At 38.9% G+C, this 20,773-nt stretch overlaps 1 protein-coding gene across 5 annotated transcripts in view; it reads left to right on the top strand.

Moving 5' to 3' along the window:
- Positions 1-20,773, top strand: part of IL1RAPL1 (interleukin 1 receptor accessory protein like 1) — a 670,572-nt gene that overhangs the window by 85,807 nt on the left and 563,992 nt on the right. For 4 of the 5 annotated variants that reach the window (XM_079972249.1, XM_079972247.1, XM_079972245.1 and 1 more), the window contains exon 2: positions 17,976-18,081. In XM_079972249.1, coding sequence (XP_079828375.1) covers positions 18,000-18,081 — 82 coding nt within the window. In that variant the 5' untranslated portion in view covers positions 17,976-17,999. Of the gene's footprint in view, positions 1-11,632; positions 11,706-17,975; positions 18,082-20,773 lie in introns of all 5 variants that reach the window. The other variant, XM_079972248.1, reaches the window with a different exon arrangement.

The following is a 20,773-nucleotide window of genomic DNA, read 5'->3' as shown; positions in this document are numbered from 1 at the left end:
CTGGATATAGAATTGTAGAAACCGCGGAACAGCAAGTTCCTTTTCACAAAGTCCTGCTTGCTAAGGATTATTCTTCACAGTGTATTCTCCAGTGCTTTGTCTACTTTAGTAATACAAGCCTACTTTGTTTTTACATGTCAGGAGAAGATGTAAGCAGAGTGTAAATGTTTAATGAATTTTCTCTGTAAAGTTCAGGTGCTAAGCAAATATTTTTTGGCGGGGAAAACACAGCAGAACAAGTCAAGAGGAAGATTAAAAGGAATAAATAATGCTGCAAAAAATAATAATGAAGGTGTTGGATAGAAAACTAGATGTAGTGGTCTGAGGACAGATTTTATAAAATTTCTTACCACTTTCACTTTGGCCATGATTTTTTGTTCTTTAGATTGTATCTTTTCCAAAAGTAACCCATAAGAAACCCTAATGGAAGTGAGATGGATATGACGAGGATGGGGGTTAATATATCTACAGGAATATATATACAGGAAGGGGTCATGGGGTGTACTCCTCCTTCAGGCAACTCCTGAAGCCAAGCTAGCACCAAATGTATTGCTCTGCTTTCCTTTGGACCATATTAAAATGAGTACTGATTATGCAGACTAGCACCTCTAAGTGGGGACATGTGATCTAGTTGGTATAATGGCTAAGTGGCTGAAGTGCTTAAAATTCTGTTTCAGCCATGGACTTTCTGGGATACCATAAGTAAGCCACAATCTTTGAAGCTCAGCTGCACCCCCCACACACTGTGGTAATAGTAATCTGCTTTACAAGGTTGATGTAACGAAGGGATTGGGGATGCTGTGCTACACCCATGAACCCTGATACTTGGCCATGCTAGGAGCTGGAGTTCAGTAACATCTGAATGCCCGAGGGTTCCCCATCCCTGATGTAAGAATTTCTGTTGCAGAGCAGAGAGAAACACACTGAACATTGTAATGATGTATGAACACTAAGTCTCATCATTTACATAATCATGGCAGCTTTTCTTTCTTTTATTTTTTACCACAAATGGATGATCAGCAGTGACCCCTGTAACTATGTCGTGGAGCTGATGGTTAGGAATGTTTTGGGTCATGAGGCAATTAGATGGTGAATGCTTGTTATATTAACCAGCACTCAGTTGTGAAACGTGGAATGGACTGTGTTTGATGAACAAGGCCTTGTTTTTTCCATAGAAAGCTCCTTTCCCATCTTTTTCCACTGCCTTTTGCATGTTATGTTTCTGAAACCATAGAAAGAAGTTTAATTACATTGGTTTAAGTGATGCTTTGTAGTTACTGATGACAATTCTGGTTACTATTAGCCAAAGTTCATTGTGTGATTATATACAGTCAAAGAATCATAGTCACAAATTTGTCTGACTTGAAGTGTTATGTATATTTTCCATAATTTCTGGGATGATTACTATAGCAGTGGTAGAATGGTCCTAAGGTATTCATATGTGACAAGTCTGTAAATGTGTAACAGGTACCTGTGAACTCATGTTGTTTAAGTTTCATCATCATAATTAAAAGGCTAATATTTCACAGGAAGTAGTATTATTTTAAATCTTCAGTTTTCATTTAGAGAGACATATGCTTCTGCCAGTTACTTCCCTGGCTTTGGCATTATGAAATTGTTAAATGTACTTCCAGGTAAATGTGGACATTTTTAGTCTCTTATGACCTCAAGAATTTGATTTCAGTATGGGTTGCTCTTGTGACCTTGATTAACCCTTTCCTGCAGATTGCTGCACAATAATTTTCAGCTTATCCTAGGAGGTCTTTCATTGACTTTTGGTAGACTTGATTGTAATCAATGTGCTGTTTACGTTTTGGTTGTATTGGGGGGGGGGACATGATTTACAGCAAAGTTGAAAATGGTCTGTCTTGCATTTATTAAAGATTGTATTGAATGTGTTGTGATTACTTTTCTAACTCAAAAGATAAAGGTGCTCCTGGGGTATAATAGTCTGAAGTGAGCGGAGGGAGAGGACTTGTCCCTGGCTTCCTAAGTCAGTCCCTGATTGTAATGATGCATTCCTGACTTAACACTTTCAGACAGTGGTAGTAGTGAACTGCCTGGCTCCCAATCTGGGTAGCCTCTATAATATAAATTTTAGGCCAGAAACAAGTGTAATCAGTTGTGAGTGCTCAAAAATACTACCTTTAAGACTGATTACAATCTGAAGTCTGAAAAATAAACATCTCATTTGAATTGTCCAACACTAGCTCTTTCAGTAGATTCATAGATAAAATCAGACATTTTTATATCAAATGTTGTATTTGCTAAGAACAACTTGCCTTGGGCTCAAAAACCTTTGCAGTGCAATTTCATAGAGTAGCAAGGGCCTTCCCTTGTGTTTGCATTTTTTGCCTCCCAAAGTAGTAGATTGTTAACAAAATAGCAATGCATAATTGTATTACATATGTGGTGATTGAATTTCAGCTTACCAACTGATGTATAAAAGAGAAACAAAATCTTCAGTAGTAATTGTTTATGCATTTAATATATATGACACCTGAGGGTTACTTGTATCTATGTATTACTTGACTCATTGTATCTGCACTCACTAACAGGTCTGCTTAAGGATTCTCTTATTACAGTTAATATAGTTTCTCTGAAAATGCTTACAAAATATGCACATTACACATAAAATAAACTTACAAAGCAAGCGAAAAGGGGAGCCCTGCAGCTCCTTAACTCAATTCCATTGTGTTTAATGATTGCAGCTATTAAGGCAAGGCAAAGTAGAGAGTATAAGATTGCCCAGAGACTAGTAGATCATGTTCTTCATGCGGCAGTGGGCAAAAGCATCCTGCATTAAGTCTGCTGAGAAGTATATTTTTGAAATTATCTACCTTTAGGGACATACAGCTCCTGTAACTGCCCCCTTCTAAATCTAATGTGCATTGAGGTCTATTCATGTTACTTATTCTAGAATTCTGCAGGACGTTGTTTGTAGCGGAACCAAACAGTAATTATATGTAAATGATTCATAGAGGTTAAGCCAAAGAGGCTTGGTTCTTATGATTTGATAGTCTTAAAGTGTCACAAGATTCTTTGGTGTGTGTTTTTATATAATTTAATTTGGAATTAACCTGTTTAATTAGAAGACAACTGAGAGATCACACCCAAACTGCCTGGTATCTTATGGAGCTGGGGAGGGGCTAGTGAGATTCTAGAAGAAAAATGCCAGTGTTGACCTTTTCGGTGGACTTTTGTGTGGACTCTGCCCAGAAATAATGCAAGATGGTCTTAGTCCCCTCTCCATGCAAAACTAGGACAGTCCAGACTTTAATAAGTCCACACATCCCTAGTTTTAGGTGTGGCTTCTGAACAGGAGTCTCCCCTTGGTTTAATGACTTTATTTATTTATTTATTTATTTATGGTTATTTATTAAGTTTATATCCCACCCTTCCACCAAAAGGAGTCAGGGCTAAATTTGGGGTTGTATTCTTAGTATTCATTATGGTGTGAATTTTCAGTGCAAAGACTTGAATATTGTTCCATTGAGCTCACAACTGCCTATTAGATAGTTAGAGAAATAGTGACTTATTCAAAGCCAGCTAATGAATGTCCAACATTATTATTTTTTTACATTGTCAAACATGATGCTTTGTCCATTGCATCATTGCAGCTGTGCAATTTGCCTGACTCATCAAACAGACCATGACTCATCATTAGGCATGCATTGTGATTTTGTCAGGTTCTCAACAGCCCCCATCCTGGTCTTGGAGCTCCAAATAAGAAGTAGGAACAGGAGGGTTATCAAATCTCTTAGTGTGATGCTTGGTGAGTTGAAGCTGTGCAGGCCTGGTAAACAGTGGTATCTCAGGTTACAGACGCTTCAGGTTACACACTCCACTAACCCAGAAATAGTACCTCGGGTTAAGAACTTTGCTTCAGGATGAGAACAGAAATCGGGCGGTGGTGGTGCAGCGGCAGAGGGGGCCCCATTAGCTAAAGTGGTACCTCAGGTTAAGAACAGTTTCAGGTTAAGAATGGACCTCCAGAACAAATTAAGTTCTTAACCTGAGGCACCACTGTACAACAATACCAAGCAAAAATGGATACCTAACTAATTAGTATACTGTAGAACTTATATGTGAAATTAACATGTGTTTCTAGATTCCCCATTCAAGTAGATAAACATATCTGCCAAAGCTTCATATCTAGTTTCTGTGCACCTTAAAATTATCTCAGTTATAATGTTTTATAGAAAGAGAAAGTGACTTGAAGTTGATAGCAACTTCCCTGAGTTCTGTTTGATTCTTTGGTGTAATTCTTTGAAATGATAAAGAATTAGAGAAATAATAAATGCCAAAAAGCAAAATTATGGAATTTGAGACATTCCTTGACCTGCATCAAATGTTTGTGTCTGGTTTTTTCCCTCATCTGTCAATGCAAAAATCAGATGCCATTTAAGTGAAGGGTTAGAACCTATCTAGCTTCTTTTCCACTTGTTGCCTTCACATATTTTGAGGCAGGGGGAATCTTCTACTATAAGTTGAAGAGGTTGAAGCTTAAAGACATGAAATAAATATGTAATAAATAGGGGAGAAACTCCCACCTTCAAAACACTATTCCACAGCACCAAAAAGTGACCTCTCAGCACTTAGCAATATTGATTTTCAAAATCACATCTAATTTTCCAGCCATTTCTCTACACAATTTCAGTGAACTTCACAGGATGATTATTAGGCATTGTAAATTACTGATGCTTGAAACATTTACAAATTAATTAAATGATGGCAATCCGTGTAGAAATTGTTCTGCTCTGAATTATTACACAGAAGCTCCTATGTGTAAATGGTATGGTTGATTTGCCCTTCTACCAACCAATTCTTTGGGGGGTCTATAGATGCTTAGCTAGTGCTCTTGTATGATGTCTTTCTGAAAATGAATTCTGCAATCAATATCTCCCACAGACTGTTAGTCTTCTAAAACATAGGTAGCCAACAAAGGGTTCCCCAGATGTTGTTGAACTACAACGCTATAGTACATTTCTACAACATTTCTTTGGCACATTTTAGAGGCCCCAAAGCAGTTTAAGTCATTAAATATATTAGTATGGTAAAAAAAGGGAGCTCTTCAAAATGCCAAAATAAGAAACAGATAGAAAACATTAAAAGTGAGGCAAATTAGAAAGATCTTGACTGCCCACCTGAAAAAAAAATAAAAGGGGCTAGGTTATTCTCTCTTTAGAGATGTGGTCATAACCAAGATGCTGCCACCAAAAAGCCCTATTTTGAGAAGATCAATAAATGCTGAAAGTGTGCTGTTAAGAGTATTGTGTAAAATTCATTTTTAATTATTATTATTTTCTGTATTTCTTATTGAGTTAAGTGGCATGGTAGGTTATGAAAAGCTGGAAGCTTTATAATGTGATTTGCAGTATTCTGTTTGAGGTGTTTTATTAAAGCACACTTTGTTGTTAATTTAGCACTAATTAGAGGTGGGCATTTCTTTATAAATTACTCTTGAAGCATTGGACTCTTTTTCCTTAGTATCAGCCATAAACTATGATGATCTACATTAGGCCTTCTTCAGTTTCCTCAGTTTCCTCACTGCCAAGTTTGCAAAGGACTTGCTGAATAAGAATGAAAGTCTTTAGGATCAAAGCACTAAGGAAAGGGAAAAGATGGATGAAATGCATTAACACAGCGATAAGTGTCAAGTCCACTGAGAGCATTACAGTTTTCACTAAGATCCAGCATAAACTGTCACCACTGAAACATAAATTAACCAGGGCATGTCTAAATTACTTCACCATGACAGAGAACGGCAGAGTGGTTTGGTTTGAAGAGCACATTGACACTAATTAGTTTAGCTGTTGTGAACGACAGCTGACTAAGACTAATGACAGTATATTTTTCTCAGTCATTCCCATGACACTCTGTTAAAAAAAAAAAGCATTAAAAACTGATCCATTGAAAAATGGCAGGATTTGTGAGGAGAAGACCTGGCAAATCTAGACTAACAATTCAGAAATCACCAGCATCAGTATTTTTGTATTATGAAATATTTTTTCTAACAATGTATAGAATTTAATCAAATATTTAGCATACTTAACAGTGAGAAAAACTACATGCCCAGCTAAATGAATTATAACATTACTCATATAGAAAATCACTTGAAGAACTTTTCTCGTGAAAGTACTCTGTCAAATATCCCCTCATATATTTCTGAAGTGGGCCTGAAACCCAGCAAATATTAAAAAGTACTTGCTTGGTCAGCACTGGTTATGACTATTTTCCCTTTGGAAGTCAATGGAAGCCTTCGTTATACACTTTTAGGTGCCGGGCGAAAAAGCTCCTCTTCAACCAGGCCTTTGGCTCATTAATATCCTATATCCTTTTAAATATGTTTGTGGGAGGGGATGGGGTTATTGGTCTGTGTGTGTGAGGGGATGTTCTGGTTTTAATATGCATTTTGTGTTTTTATCTTGTATTTTTATGTCGTGAACCACCCTGAGATCTATAGATGAATGGCGGTATACAAATTTAATAAATAATACTAATAATAAAGTATTTAAGGGGATTTAAGAGCCCTGCTGGAACAGACCAAAGGCCTATCTAGTCCAGCATTCTGCTCTCACAGTGGCCAGCCAGATGCCAGCAGCACATGAAAATAATAGCACTCTCTTGTTTCTGTTCCCGAGCAACTGTTATTCAGAGGCATCGTTCCTCCAGTTCTTGAGGTAATACAGTCATCTTCAGTAGTAGTCATTGATAGCCTTTGTTGTTGTTTAGTCATTTAGCCTTGTCCGACTCTTTGTGACCCCATGGACCAGAGCACGCCAGGCATTCCTGTCTTCCACTGCCTCCCGCAGTTTGGTCAAACTCATGTTGGTAGCTTCGAGAACACTGTCCAACCATCTCGTCCTCTGTCGTCCCCTTCTCCTTGTGCCCTCCATCTTTCCCAGCATCAGGGTCTTTTCCAGGGAGTCTTCTCTTCTCATGAGGTGGCCAAAGTATTGGATCCTCAGCTTCAGGATCTGTCTTTCCAGTGAGCACTCAGGGCTGGTTTCCTTCCATTAATTTATTTAATTCCTTTTAAATGTTATCCAAGTTGGTAGCGATCACTATATCTTGTGGCGGCAAATTCCATATTTTACCTATGCACTATTTGAAGACATGGTTCCTTTTGTCTGTCCTGAATCTCTTCAACATCCAGCTTAATTGGATGGTTCCTGATTTTGTTGTTATTAGAGAGGAAGAAAAAATCTGTCTAACCACTGTCGCTAAACCATGAAATACTTTTATGCATGTCTGTCATGTCACCCCTTTCTCTGCACCCCCGCCTTCTCCAGCCGAAACTTAAAAGCCTCAAATGTTATAACCCTTGATCATTTTGGTTGCTTCTTCATGCACCATTTCCAGCTCTACAATATCACTTTTGAGATGTGAGGAGCAGAGCTGTACATGGCATTCCAATCTGGGGAATGTTAAGAGAATTCTGATTTCACTTCACTTTCATGGCAACTCTGGATATGAACCACTGTATCTCAAGTTCACTTGTTTTCCATGTCATAGGGCAGATAATTGCGCATCAAGACCCCGGTGCACCCCTAAGGATAAATAAATCCACATAGACACAGAATTTTTAGTTTAAGGTTAATGGACAAAAATTTAGGCCACAACTTTATCGATTACAGCAATATGAGTGGTATTGGCTTAGGCATTGGCAGTAACTATATTTGACTCCTGCCTGCCTCGCAGGAAGTCTGGAAGGGTAAACACCAAACGAGGGAGCTCCATCCATGGCAACCAACTGAAGCTCACCCCAGGGTTCCTGCTGGGTCCTAGCCCCTCAAGCGGACTTTGGACAAGATCCAGACTCACAGATTTATTTACTGGAATACCCTTGTACCGGGAGGGGCAGATGATGGCCACACCTCCCCTCCCCCACATCACAATAAGCCAGTGCCTAACCACCAAACCTTACAAAAGTTGTGATGATTGCTAAGAGGTAGGCAAAAACCAAATGGCCTGTGCCAATTTGCCGAATGGAAAAAATTCCTCTCCAGCCCCTGTTCCAAAACAGGCAACAAACCAAAGTCCAGAGCAAGGCCAAAGCAGACACCTAAAATACAGGGCAGGCGGGTGGGTGTTTGGCGCTGTGGAGCCAGGTGAATTCCCAGAAACACATCGCCTCCTTTTATATGCCCCCACAGTCACACCACCGATCTCTGATTGGCCAATAGGCCATGGTATGATCGTGGGACCATCACATGGACCGGGCTCAATCTCCCACCCTCTGAAAGATAGTGGGGGGGGGCCTTGGGCCCACGCACAACATGGACCCTCAGTTAGGAGGATCCGATTTGCTAGCAGAATAGTCTAGGTTTCAGATAGCACTGTTAAATCCAGCATTCAACATTTTCCAGCAACTAAGTGTTTATCAAAGAGCAGAGTAAGCAGTGGTGATCTAAACTTGCCGTGTGCACAACATATCACTGTTTTAATGCAGAAGTGAAATTGACATAATTGTCTAGTATATTGAATGTAAAACTGAGAAAAGAAGTGCTGAGGAAGCACCATAATCTTCTGACTCAATGGGCTGTCTGAAACTGTATGATGATGAGCTATTTGAAATTATAAAAATGCTGAACGTTTTCTTTCAATGCAGCAGTTTAGAATGGAAGGTGACACCCCGCTATAGACAAATCATTTGTTCCACATAATAGAAACAGGTCTTGCTGTCACATATGTGTGTGGCAAGGAGAACATGCAATACCTCAACTGGAGCACAGATAAATACATACTGAACTGTTCTCCTTTTGCAGTTGTGAAGATGTAATTTGAAATGACTACCGGTAATTCACACTGAAGGTTTTTACCACTTTTGCCATTTTATTGTGAGTCCCAAAACCTCTCCTTCTACTCTACATATGCAAGATGAGCCTTGCTTTGGTACTGGCCTGTGCTAAGGCAATAATCATATGCACTTACTCAGAAGCAAGACCCATTTTATTCTATTTGACTGACCTTTGAATAAAAAGGCATGGAATACATGAAGTCAACAACACTTAGAAGGTCATGGGTTCCCCAACCTTGCTTTAAATCATGAGTGGGTAACCTTTGGTCCCCCAATTCATCTCAATAGACCTCCTAATTTGGCCAGTAATTCCAACTTGTCCAGGTCATGCCCACCTGTCACTCACCTGGTCTCATGTGATATCAGGTGTAGGAGAGATAAAATATGGAATCTTAAAATTCAGTGCTGGTTGCTTCACAGTGTGTGTGGCTTGTGCATGACACTGTTTAAATTTTGCACCAAATGTGGGTGGGGTCCAGTGTCTGCTGAAAGCAAGTTGGCTTGCAGTTGTTTGTAAAATGCACACATCACCAAATACAAGTCAAGCTGGCAAAGGAACAACTGATGTTTAATCTTTGTTGCTTTTACTATCTTCAGATGGAAAAGCATGGTACAAATGTTTACAAATAAAAGTAAATGAATTAATTATTGTGATATTATCAATGGACATTTATAGATGTGTAATTTTAAAACTAGTGGTAGTTTAAAGGAAATTTCTTGTATTTTCTTTATTCTTATTGGATGTTTTTATCTTGCTATAGTTTTTCATAGATAGATAGTTCATTACAGGCTACATTTAAGATCTGAGATTCTGATGTATTCTTTGGGGAAGCATCTGATAAAATCAACAAACAAAAAACAAAAACCTCATAAAATTTGAAAAAGAGAGAGATAAAATGAACCAAATTTTAAAAACAAGGTTACTAATAGATTTTCATTTATTTATAGGCTGCTTGGGGAAGAACATTTTTAGCAGGCATCAAAAGCTGTACAAAAAAGGTGCTTGCCTGATGTCAATAGATATGAAGATTTGCATCTGGGTCCTTAGGATTTAAAAATATGGAAATTGAAATTTTCAAGCAGACAGATTTAATGCAGATCAAACTTACTGGAAAAGGCATTTTTGCTATCTTTTCCACAGATGGTAGTCTTCTATGGGACTACCAAAGAGCTGTCATATCCAAACTGTCTCTTGCCGAAACAGCACTGTCACTTTTCAGACTACTGAATGTACTGGCCCTTTTATGATTGCATTATGCTGTAGTAAATTCACCAAAGCAAATTCGAGTATGAAATCCACAAGCTATCAGCAGTCAGAAAAAATATATATACTGTATATAGCTGCCATTAGCCCATGCTTCCCAAGGGCAGAAAATTGAACTTTCAGGATTTTCCTCATCTCTGCTTCTCTAAATCATGTTGCAATGGAATTTGCACTCTGTTATTGTAGTCTGTGTCTCCTTTGTAACCTTAATTCAATATGTAAACATAAACTCAATTCGTACAAATATTTGATTGCCCAAATGAAATAAGTTGCTAGTTGCCTTGTCTGTATGTCTGTTTGTTTATTGTGTGTTTAGGAAATAATGATTTCTATATAGGAACTAATAATAATAATAATAATAATAATAATAATAATAATACAGTGGTACCTTGGCTTACGAACTTAATTCCTTCCGGATGCCCATTCTTAAATAAAAACCATTCTTAAACTGAGGCATGCTTTCCCTAATGAGGCCTCCCACCACTGGTGCCCTTCCACCATTCGGATTCCGTTCTTAGACCGAGGTAAAGTTCTCAAACCGGGACACTATTTGGAGTTTGTAAACCAAATAGTTCTTAAACTAAGATACCACTGTAATAATAATAATAAAATTTATATACTACCCTTCATCTGAAGATCACAGGGCAGTTTACAGTATAAAGTTGTTGGATGTCCAACTCCCATCAGCCCCAGCCAGAATGGCCAGTGGAGTTGTAGTCCAGAAACAGAAACTAGCCTGAAGCTCATCTGCTATGAAATGATTTGACATAATTTGGGTTTAGTCTTAGGTTTACAAATGGCCAGAAGTCTCTAAGTAATCTATACTGTGTGTTTGTAATGCTCTCAAACGAGGGCATTTGTGGCATATCTGTTGCCATGGTTTCTGGCTCCTATTGGCTATACCAAATGGGAACTGTGTGAGACTGGAAAGCTCAGGGCAAAGAGCTCCCAGGAGCAAATAAAGTTAAAGCAAAACTCATTCATCCCTTCTGTGCAGCTTTTAAGAATACAGAGGTTCTCTCAGGGCCCGGCTCTAGAAATCTCAAGGAGCCAGAGAGTTGGGGTCAAACTGAATTCCATAAATGAAGCAATGTAATCAGCCATGGCAGAAGACGAATGGAGAGGGAAGGCAAAAGTAGACTGGATTGTTCTATTTGGGCCCTTTAACACTGCAAGATGAATTAAAATGGAAGCCGTTGGGCAGATAGCCAAGAGACAGCAAAATTAGAGAACTGGATCTGCTTCACTGCCTATAAAAGTAACCTGACATACTGAAATTGATTACTTGAGATGCTTTTTTCCCCTCTACCATTTCCATATTGCTTTGTATTCAGGTACTGTGAATCAAATGCACAGCACAGCCTCAACATTCCCCATTTCGTGTTCTCCCTTAGCCCAGGAGGAATCCTGCTGTAGGTGTGCATTAGGGATCCTGCCAAGGAATTATATAGAGACTTGTTACGTAAACCAGTTACTAATACGTGTGTGGAGGCTCAATTCAGCCACCCAGGTTTAATAGAAAAGCATATGTCAGGAAAAGCTTCATTTTCTCTTGAAAATTTCAGATTGCTGAGCAGGGCCGATAAAAAAATGTGACTGGTGGGAATGAAAGACAAACCAAGATCTTAAGTGAAAAGGGTGAGTGCAAGAGATAAAGAACAGAAAAAGAAGAGGGGCATTGGTGATGAGGATTTAAGAACAGGCTGGAGAAGGGGATCCAAAGGGGAAGCTGTTGAAAGCATGCACAGGAAAAAAAACCCATGTGAGGCGAAGTGTGTGTATGCTGGTGTCAGGAAAGTGTGTGATGAAATGGGAAAGCTGACCCTGAAGTGCGATTGCCTGAGAGTACACCCAGCTAAAGGAGATGAGATAGGAGAAGGACACTGTACTCTAGAACTGCTGGGACAAAAGGAAACACTGTGTAGTGCTAACTCAGAGTTGAAAAAAGTGAGTGACTGATGGAGGAGAGCAATATGAAAGCCCAAGATGCAGGGTTGGTGGTGAGGAAGCAAAGAGACAAAGACAAGACAGAACCCCCATCCAAAAGGTTCCTGCACCTTTAAGAGTTTTATGAAAGAGCATTGCTGACAGCCCTATGACGGGAAAATCTACACATGGTTGAATTTTATATTCTCTTCAGTAACTAGAGGTGCAGAGGCTCTTGACCTAAGAGAACAGGGAGAATGATTTTTTATAAGCTGAGTCATGGGAATAGCAGAAACTAGTGATGCTTCTCTCATGGAAACATGCAGAAAAAATGGGCCCCAGCCGTGGAACTGGCTTCATTTCTTTCCCACAGGCCACTGTGAAAGCAGCACTATTCCCCCCTCAGGAAAGACCATACTAAGACTCAGCGCTGACTTTCAGAGCTAAGTATGAACTGCAGTTTGGTTGCTGTGTTACTATGTTTCAGTCTAAGTTCAGTCTGACTAAATTTCAAAAGGATTTTTTAAAAAAATCTTTTTAAACTAGAATGATGTGACTTAGTTACTTAGTTCCCATGTCCATCAAAATTGACTAACCCATTGGTTTCCAAGCCTCCCCCCCCTCCAGACTACAGTGGTACCTCAGGTTACATACGCTTCAGGTTACATACGCTTCAGGTTACAGACTCCAGAAATATTACCTCAGGTTAAGAACTTTGCTTCAGGATGAGAACAGAAATCGTGCTCCAGCGGTGCGGCAGCAGCAGGAGGCCCCATTAGCTAAAGTGGTGCTTCAGATTAAGAACAGTTTCAGGTTAAGAACGGACCTCCAGAACGAATTACGGTAAGTACTTAACCCGAGGTACCACTGTATTTAAAAATTTCTGTAAAAATTGCAATTCTATATACCGGTAATTCAAACTGTAATAAAATGAAACAAAACATATATATATATAATGCAATGGATGTGCTATCTCCCGTCTTCAACCACAAATCCACTGGCACACCATACACCAACTGAATGAAGCTTGGAGACCACTAGGGGTCCACACACAACCATTTGGGAATTCATGGACTAAATGTTGCAACTTTCATGCAGTTCATATGGCAGTGTTTTATTGTCAACAACTGCATGTCAGAATTAAGTTATTGCATTAGACAGTTTATCATTAGCTTCAGTGTGCCTTACATTTTCCTTTTCAAAGGAACTGTCCTATTGAAAGGTATCCAACATGAGGCAGAAGTCTGGTCTGGGTGTTTATTACCTTGTGTGTAAACAGTCACAAGAAAGTAGGGCAGGGGTACACAGCCAAGCCCTCCTCCCTTTGGTATGTCATCTTTATCTTTTGTAGAGTTTGAGGGTGAGGGTTTGGAGTCTCCTCTGCTCCTGCTTCCCATCTCACCCTGCTATGATCTGTAAAGTGCTCATGATATTGTACTACTTTTTAATATTCAAAGTGTTTGTAGGATGGCCACGTGTACCACTTTACAGGCAGTTTTCCATTTGAAGGAATCCTCCTTTTGAGGGGCATACCTTCCGGGTTCCCCAGAAAAAAGAGACATCCTGTTTTTTCTAAAAGATCTTGACATCCATTTTGGGTGCCACGATCTCAAATGCTCTCACCCCCCCAAAAAAACCGTGCTTTTGGGGGGCAAGAGCCAGGCACGGGTCATGTGATTCATCTGGAAGCACATCCCAGAATATGTGTGTCCGGGTTTTGCACTGGGAAAAGTTGGAAGGTATAAAAGGGCTGTTTCTGTCCAAGTCTGGTTTAAAGACAAAGAAAGGAGAGCAGAGGCCTTGAAAATGCCTGCCAGCTGCTCCTGGACTAGGAGATGGAACAGGGACACAGAACACCTATTCACAGTCTCCCTTACTATGTAAATGTATGAATTTATATTTAAAGAATAGAAATCAGCTCTAAATTTGTATCTATGCATAAACATCAACATTTGCAGAGTTTATACAAATTGGTGCCCTCCTCCTAGTTTCGTGAAGTTCTTTTTTTCTTCTCACATGCGTAAGTGGCCCCCATAAATGTTAGTGGCTACAGAGATGATGAATGGGAATTTTATCTGCCAAAGGCCTTTCTTGTGTGCTCTTTGTTGCCTTTTCTGACACCAGGCTTTGTCTTCAGTTTTTATTATGGCAAGGCTTTATACTTTTATATTTCCTTTTTCAATAGGAGATGTTCTCTTCAGCAGGCCGACCGTAATGAGCATGCTCGGCTCTGTTTAGCAAACACACTATATCCGTTGATCTTAAAGTGCTATGTAAAAGTCACTCATTCTTTTGGACGGTATTTGTTAGGCTCATGCTGAGCAAGGAGCTGACTCTCTCTAGTATCATGAAGACTGAAGATATCAGCATCAGGATTTCCTGCAGCATCACTTAGTGCACTGACTGAAAAATGGAATTTTGGTTACAGAAGCGTACAATTCAGGCCTGCAGTATCACACAGCAATATAGTGTGACATAGCTTAAGTTGCATCTGTTCTGCTTCACCTCTGCATAAGTAGCTTTTATTTATACTCTTAAAATTGTATACAAATTCTGAATAATAATAATAATAATTTATTATTTATACCCCGCCCATCTGGCTGGGCTTCCCCAGCCACTTTGGACAGCTTCCAACAAAACATTTAAATACAGTAATGCATCAAACTTTTTTTTTTAAGAATATTTTTTTATTAACCGACCAATCACATCAAATTACATAAATTCCAAATTACACAGCCGAATTTTAAATTTTTGTTGGGGGTACCCATATTTCAAGTTCCGAAGGGGATCCAATCAACTTCTTGCTTCTTACTGCTGTTTTAATGTCCACAAATCTAACCTTATGATGTTCACAGTACTATCCAGTCCTTTCTTATTGTTTTTCCACATCTCTTGTTGTTATTTTCATATATTTTTCCTTTCTCTTTGTGACCTCTGATAATCTCCACAAGCTGGTTAGAACAGTTTGTAATCCTGCGTGGATATTATTTTTTTTATCCAGTAGCCATATCCAGACGTTTTCCATATAACATCACTTCCTTACATCAAAACAGTCTTAGCGTCATTAATCTTCACCAATCTGCCTCCTTTCTCAAAACCTCTGAGGAGATTCACTAGGAATGCAGTCTGAAAACAAGTCCGTTCTTCCTCCTGGCTACAAATCCTTTGGCAAGATGGCGACTCTGAATTAATTGCTGCGCCATTCCCAGAAGCTCTTATTGCTTCTCAATCTCCATAAAGCATACTTTTGGTTAAAGTTTATCTCCACACAGACCTTAATCATCCTGGTTGGGTCAGTTCAACCGACGATTCTAATGAGGAGGGGTTCTTGTAAATCACATAGAAGGAAAGTAAAAAAGGTACCCCCCCATTCAGTCCCGTTGTCAACATACCCAGCCTTTGGTGTATCTTCATCGTAAAATATTCCTGTTTCTCCAACCCGTCGTCTTCTTTCGCAGAGGTCACTTAAATTAGCAGACTTCACTCCCCTTCTTCACTTAAAATATGTGCATTTGCTTCTTTTGTAATTAATTATTCCAAATTGCTGCAACTAGTGCGTGATCAGAGACAGCGTCCAGGAGAGCCGAGGTCCACACAGGAGCATAATGCATCAAACATTAAAAGCTTCCCTAAACAGGGCTGCCTTCTAAAAGTCTGGTAGTTGTTGTTCTCTTTGACATCTGGTGGGAGGGCGTTCCACAGGGTGGGTGTCACTACTGAGAAGGCCCTGTAATACCAATATCTGGGGCTGAATATTGACATGGAACAGATTTTTTCTTTCTATAATCACCTTGCATTCCCCCCCAGCATCAAGGTGTGTAACACTGACATTTTTGGTTTAAAAGGGGGGAGTAGAATTTTATTACCCCAAGGATTCTGTTTCCTTTTGCCCCCTACAGGGGGGTCTAGTGGGATTGCCTCTAATCTTGTATCAATCAAACAGTCAAACAAACAATCAATCAAATACCTTTATTGGCATCACAGTATAAAACACTTCAAGAAACTGGAATAATTATACTGTAATTATACTGTATTGTTTTAATTAGTGTTTTTATAGTTGTTCTGATTTTGTGTGGAGTGCCCTACCTGGGTGGATGGAGCAGCCAAGTAATTTTCGTTGTCCCCGAGAGGGGGCAATGACAATAAAGATTCTTCTTCTTATTATTAATAATAATAATAATTAAAAAGACAAGGGTGAAGCTATCAAGGGTTATAAGGTCACACTACAGTCGTGTGCATTTGGATATTTTGCTATGCCCTGTCTATTTCCCGAAAGGATAGTTCTTTGAGAACCCTTTTGGGTAAAATTGCGGCTAAAAAGGAAGCTACTAAAGCAGCAATATCTTTGTCCTGATCTGCCAGGAGAAACCTTATTTGGCTTCTTCTCAGAGTTGTGGGCCGGAGGTCCAACATTTTGCTCAGCATCAGTTGGCGAGGTCTGCTGTGTAAAGGACAATCTAAGAGAATGTGGTCCATTGAATCAGGTGCTTCTTGATGGCAGGCACCCAAACGGGCTTGAAATGGAATGTGTGAGCATCTGCCTTTGGTCACGGAGGAAGGGGAAGCATTTAGTCTTGCAAGTATAAAGGCTCTTCGATGGGAAGGGAGGAGTAGATCTTTTAGATAGTTGGCACAGGTTCCGTAGCAAGATATTGGAGTATGAGGTAACAAGCGCTGTCTTTCATGGTCATAGAGCCGCTGCTTGATTAATTGGAATGTGTTACTTTTACATACTTCGAGGTTCTCGAGGGCAATGCCCAAACTACTAAACTTGTAGACATGAAAGATATAAGTATTATGTTTCTAAACTGGTAGAAAAAGTGACTGTCAAGCCACATTTTCCAGCTTTCTCATCTTCTTTAAGGTTATAATAATGCTTTTTGGAAGTCTGATGTTCTTAGTTCTTAAAAAAATAAAATAAATGAAATCTGCATTAGAAAAACTGACAGTTCTCCACCCGTCCCTCTGTTTGTTATCTTTTTCTTTCAAAATAGGCATAATAGTGTATGTGGACTATTCATCTTTCTCTGTAGCATGACTCTCCAATTCTTTCTCACTGTGTTTGTTACACTTCAAACTGAATAATGTAAGATTTGTTGTATGAATTAATTTAAAGCCCTATGCAGGTGTAGAAACTGGCATCATGTCCACTGGCCCATATCCCACTTCTAAGTGTTCAAGGTCTCACTTGTACAGGGACCTATACAATCTCTGATTGAAAGTAGGGAGCCTATAGACATAGGCTTGGGACCTTGAATACCTAGTTATCAAGTGAAGCCCACAGGTGTGATCCCACTCCCCCTTATTTGTTTGCAGGTGTTAATTTCTGCAGTTCATGAATGCTCCATACGCTGTCTAAGTGTGTTCCAGTCTCAGTGCAAGAGAGCAGCCTTGGCTTCAGGAGGGCAATTTTAGCCTTCAGGCTCTCAATAGCTCTATAATTCTAATAGCTAATTGCATAGGAGCACATTTTTCTTCCAATATAGGGAACTATCTAAAAAATAAACCAATATTTTGCCTCTAGGAGGCTACAGATGGATGATGTATTGAAGGCTTAAGGAATCAGCTTTGCAGACTGATTTTGGAATAGAGTTTAATTTCCACATTGCAGAAGATTGCTCAATAAAATATTCATGCTAAGTATAAAGTTGTAAGTCATAATCCAGCACAGAACTAAAGGCACTAAAGCCCATTGATTTCAATGTGCTAAAGCACATGTGACTGTATATTGAAATGTGGCTGCAATTTTTCTTCCTTTTAACAAGAGCAATTATCACTGAAATAGGAATTTTGTATTTTTGATTTCTGCATAATAATAAATTTCATTCTGATTTCTGGAACTTTCCTTAATAGTAGGTAGAAAATTACCGCATGGGATGAACTGATACAGTCTATCGAAGTCTCCTTTGTTTAATGTCAAAAATTATATTTCAGCGAAAACCAAGCAAACATAACAAAATATATCTTTTCCTTCTGCTTCAGGGAACAGCCTTGGATTGCTGGAAGATGAAAGCTCCTATTCCTCACTTAATTCTCTTGTATGCTACTCTTGTTCAGAGTTTGAAGGTTGTGACCAAAAGGGGCTCAGGTAAGAAGACATTCTCTTTTCCATTAATTAGGGCAATGCATTTGTAGAGACATTTGTAAAGTGCTGTTTGGATTTGGAAATGTATGAATTGGTCATATAATGTTCTGTGCAGAGATCAGGCCATATGACAGCATCTAGAAACATATGCTATATCTATACACAGACTATATCGAGCTCTGTAGTTTATATAGGCACTTGCAACCATTCTTCCCCTTCCTATGGTTATGTATAGCTTCTACATTAATGTTTTTGACTCAGTTTCTAAAACAACTTCATAGTTAGCACTCTGCTACTTTGGCAAATTAAAGAAATTGATTTGGAGTTGGGAATGGTCTGAAAGGAATAGGTTTGTGGTCAATCAGTGCTGCACTGAATTGTTGCATTTGAACTATTTCAAGGTGGCTTCTAGGTGTCAGAAAGCCCTTAAAAATTGTATCCAGTCTTTCATGTTGGTTTTTCCATCTTCATCTTTTCCCAGGCTTGATCTGAAGTTGCTTTGGTGCCATTTTTAGGGCTGCATCTTAAGTTCATTATACCAACTGTGCTACCACTCTCCTTCCAGCATCATCCATTGAGCTAGATCCACCACTCATTTCTGCACATCAGGCACAAGTGTCTGAATAGCAGAGCCCTTACACATAAGCAGCTGCTCATGTGCAGAGGGATCCTCTTCAGGCATTCATGCTGAAAAGATGGAAGATGTGAGGGAGCAGGCTTAGTGCTGCTGCACAGTCCTGCCACTGATGTCCTTCATATTTATAACAGATGAAGGGGAATTACTTGTGAATGTGATTTCTTGCTGTCAAATTCGACTACCTGAAGACATTGCTGAAGGCATAGCCTTTAAATGGTTTGTAGTCAAAAGGGTTTGTTACTGAGGTCATTCCCTCTGTTGCTGTACTGCATTAGAAGTTCCATGGCTACCAGCATTGCTCAGCAGGACTTTCATTCCTATTTGGTGCTGATTGTGTGTTGTTGTACATGGCTAGTTATGGCGCAAAAGCTAGTTCTATGCATTTCTGTTTTACCTTGTAAGCTACACACAACTCCATGCTCAGAAGCATTAGAAAAGTTATGTTGGCCATGGGAATGCTTTGCCCTTCTCTGTACACCCATCCTTTATTAATGTGTTTGCTACTTTCCCAAAGGGTTTTGGGGCAAAACAATCTCAAGAGGGGAGTTCTTTTCACAGGTAAAAGGGATTCCTACAAAGTTGCAGCCATTTATAATCAATATGCTGACTCTGTTAAAAAAACAAAAACAAACCTGAAGTTAGAATGCTTAAAAGGATATTATGTGGGTATCTCTTTGTGGTCAATTCAATATGTTTGATTATATTTTTTGAATCTATGTGCTTGAATCTTCCTTGAGCTCCCCTAGGACAGCTTTGTGGTCCATTGGACACTAAGTATTGATCATTTTATTTAAGGATACTATATATGTGACAACAATGTTTTTTGTAAGCTATATTGAATGTTGTGTCTTAACCACATCCTTTGGATGATGGCTTGGCATGAATTCAAACTTATTTCTGAAGGCATAACAGTTTTCAGCATTGTATTTGATTGAACTTACAGGTGTTGAACTTTATACAATAAAATGATATAATAATAATAATAATAATAATAATAATAATAATAATAATAATTTATTATTTATACCCCACCCATCTGGCTGGGCCTCCCCAGCCACTCTGGGCGGCTTCCATAAAAACCAAAAATACAGTAAAATATCACACGTTAAAAACTTCCCTGAACAGGGCTGCCTTGTTTTCCTTGTTTCATATGAGAATAAGTTTATGATGTTGAATGTCATTTCATACCATGCCTCAGTATCTTTGAAACACTGGAATGCATCTAATAAAAATCTCCAGAATCTATGCCCCTGAATCAAATCAAATAAACTTTGGATAAATTAGTGTATCTTTTAAACAAAGATATCTCTAAACAGCTGGTTAAGATGGTGGTACTGGTTTGCTACAAATTTAATTCAGTTATTCACATTCTCCATGGTTTCTTAATTTTTTTATTTGCTTTTTGCTACCCAATTTATGGGAGATGGTTCAACAGACCTGTCTTGTTAGGCACACCCCTGTTTCTTCCAGTAGTTCACCAGTGTTGATGCTCAGTTCTTTGCCTAAACAACAGTCCATCTGCATCTGCAATTAAATGCCTGCCTTATGCCTCCCAGACTATGTTCCCAACCTGTCTGGAAAGATGATTACTATGTTATAAATTATATTTTATCTGCATTAATGAGTGTGATTTTGAAACTCACTTCCCACAAACTCTTGAAGAGGAAAAGAAGTTCTAACAAACCATTTCTTTTATACATGTTAATTGCTATAATGCTTAGAATTCTGCTTTTATTTTGTTAATAAAATACCGGTTTGATATTAAAATGGTTTCCAACTTGTTCCTGAAATCTGTATCTGTGGCGAACTCATAAGACAAAACAAAAGTTGTTTACTCAGTTCTTAATTCCTGCACCTAGTGATTAATGCTGATTTCTTCAGAAGATCAGTTGTGAAAAATGTAGGGCGATGAGATGTTTCGATGTGTGTTTTTCACCTCTTTAATAAAAAGTGATGGTCTTTTAAGCAATTCAAAGCACACACTTTGTTTATGCAAAGACACAAGCTTTGTTTTTTGCTTCTCTGTTGGCATAAGGAACTCTTTCTAAAAACAAGATA

This window comes from Podarcis cretensis (genome assembly GCF_951804945.1).
Source record: "Podarcis cretensis genome assembly, chromosome: 4".
Taxonomy (NCBI): Eukaryota; Metazoa; Chordata; class Lepidosauria; order Squamata; family Lacertidae; genus Podarcis; species Podarcis cretensis.
This window is presented reverse-complemented; position numbering and strand designations above follow the sequence as displayed.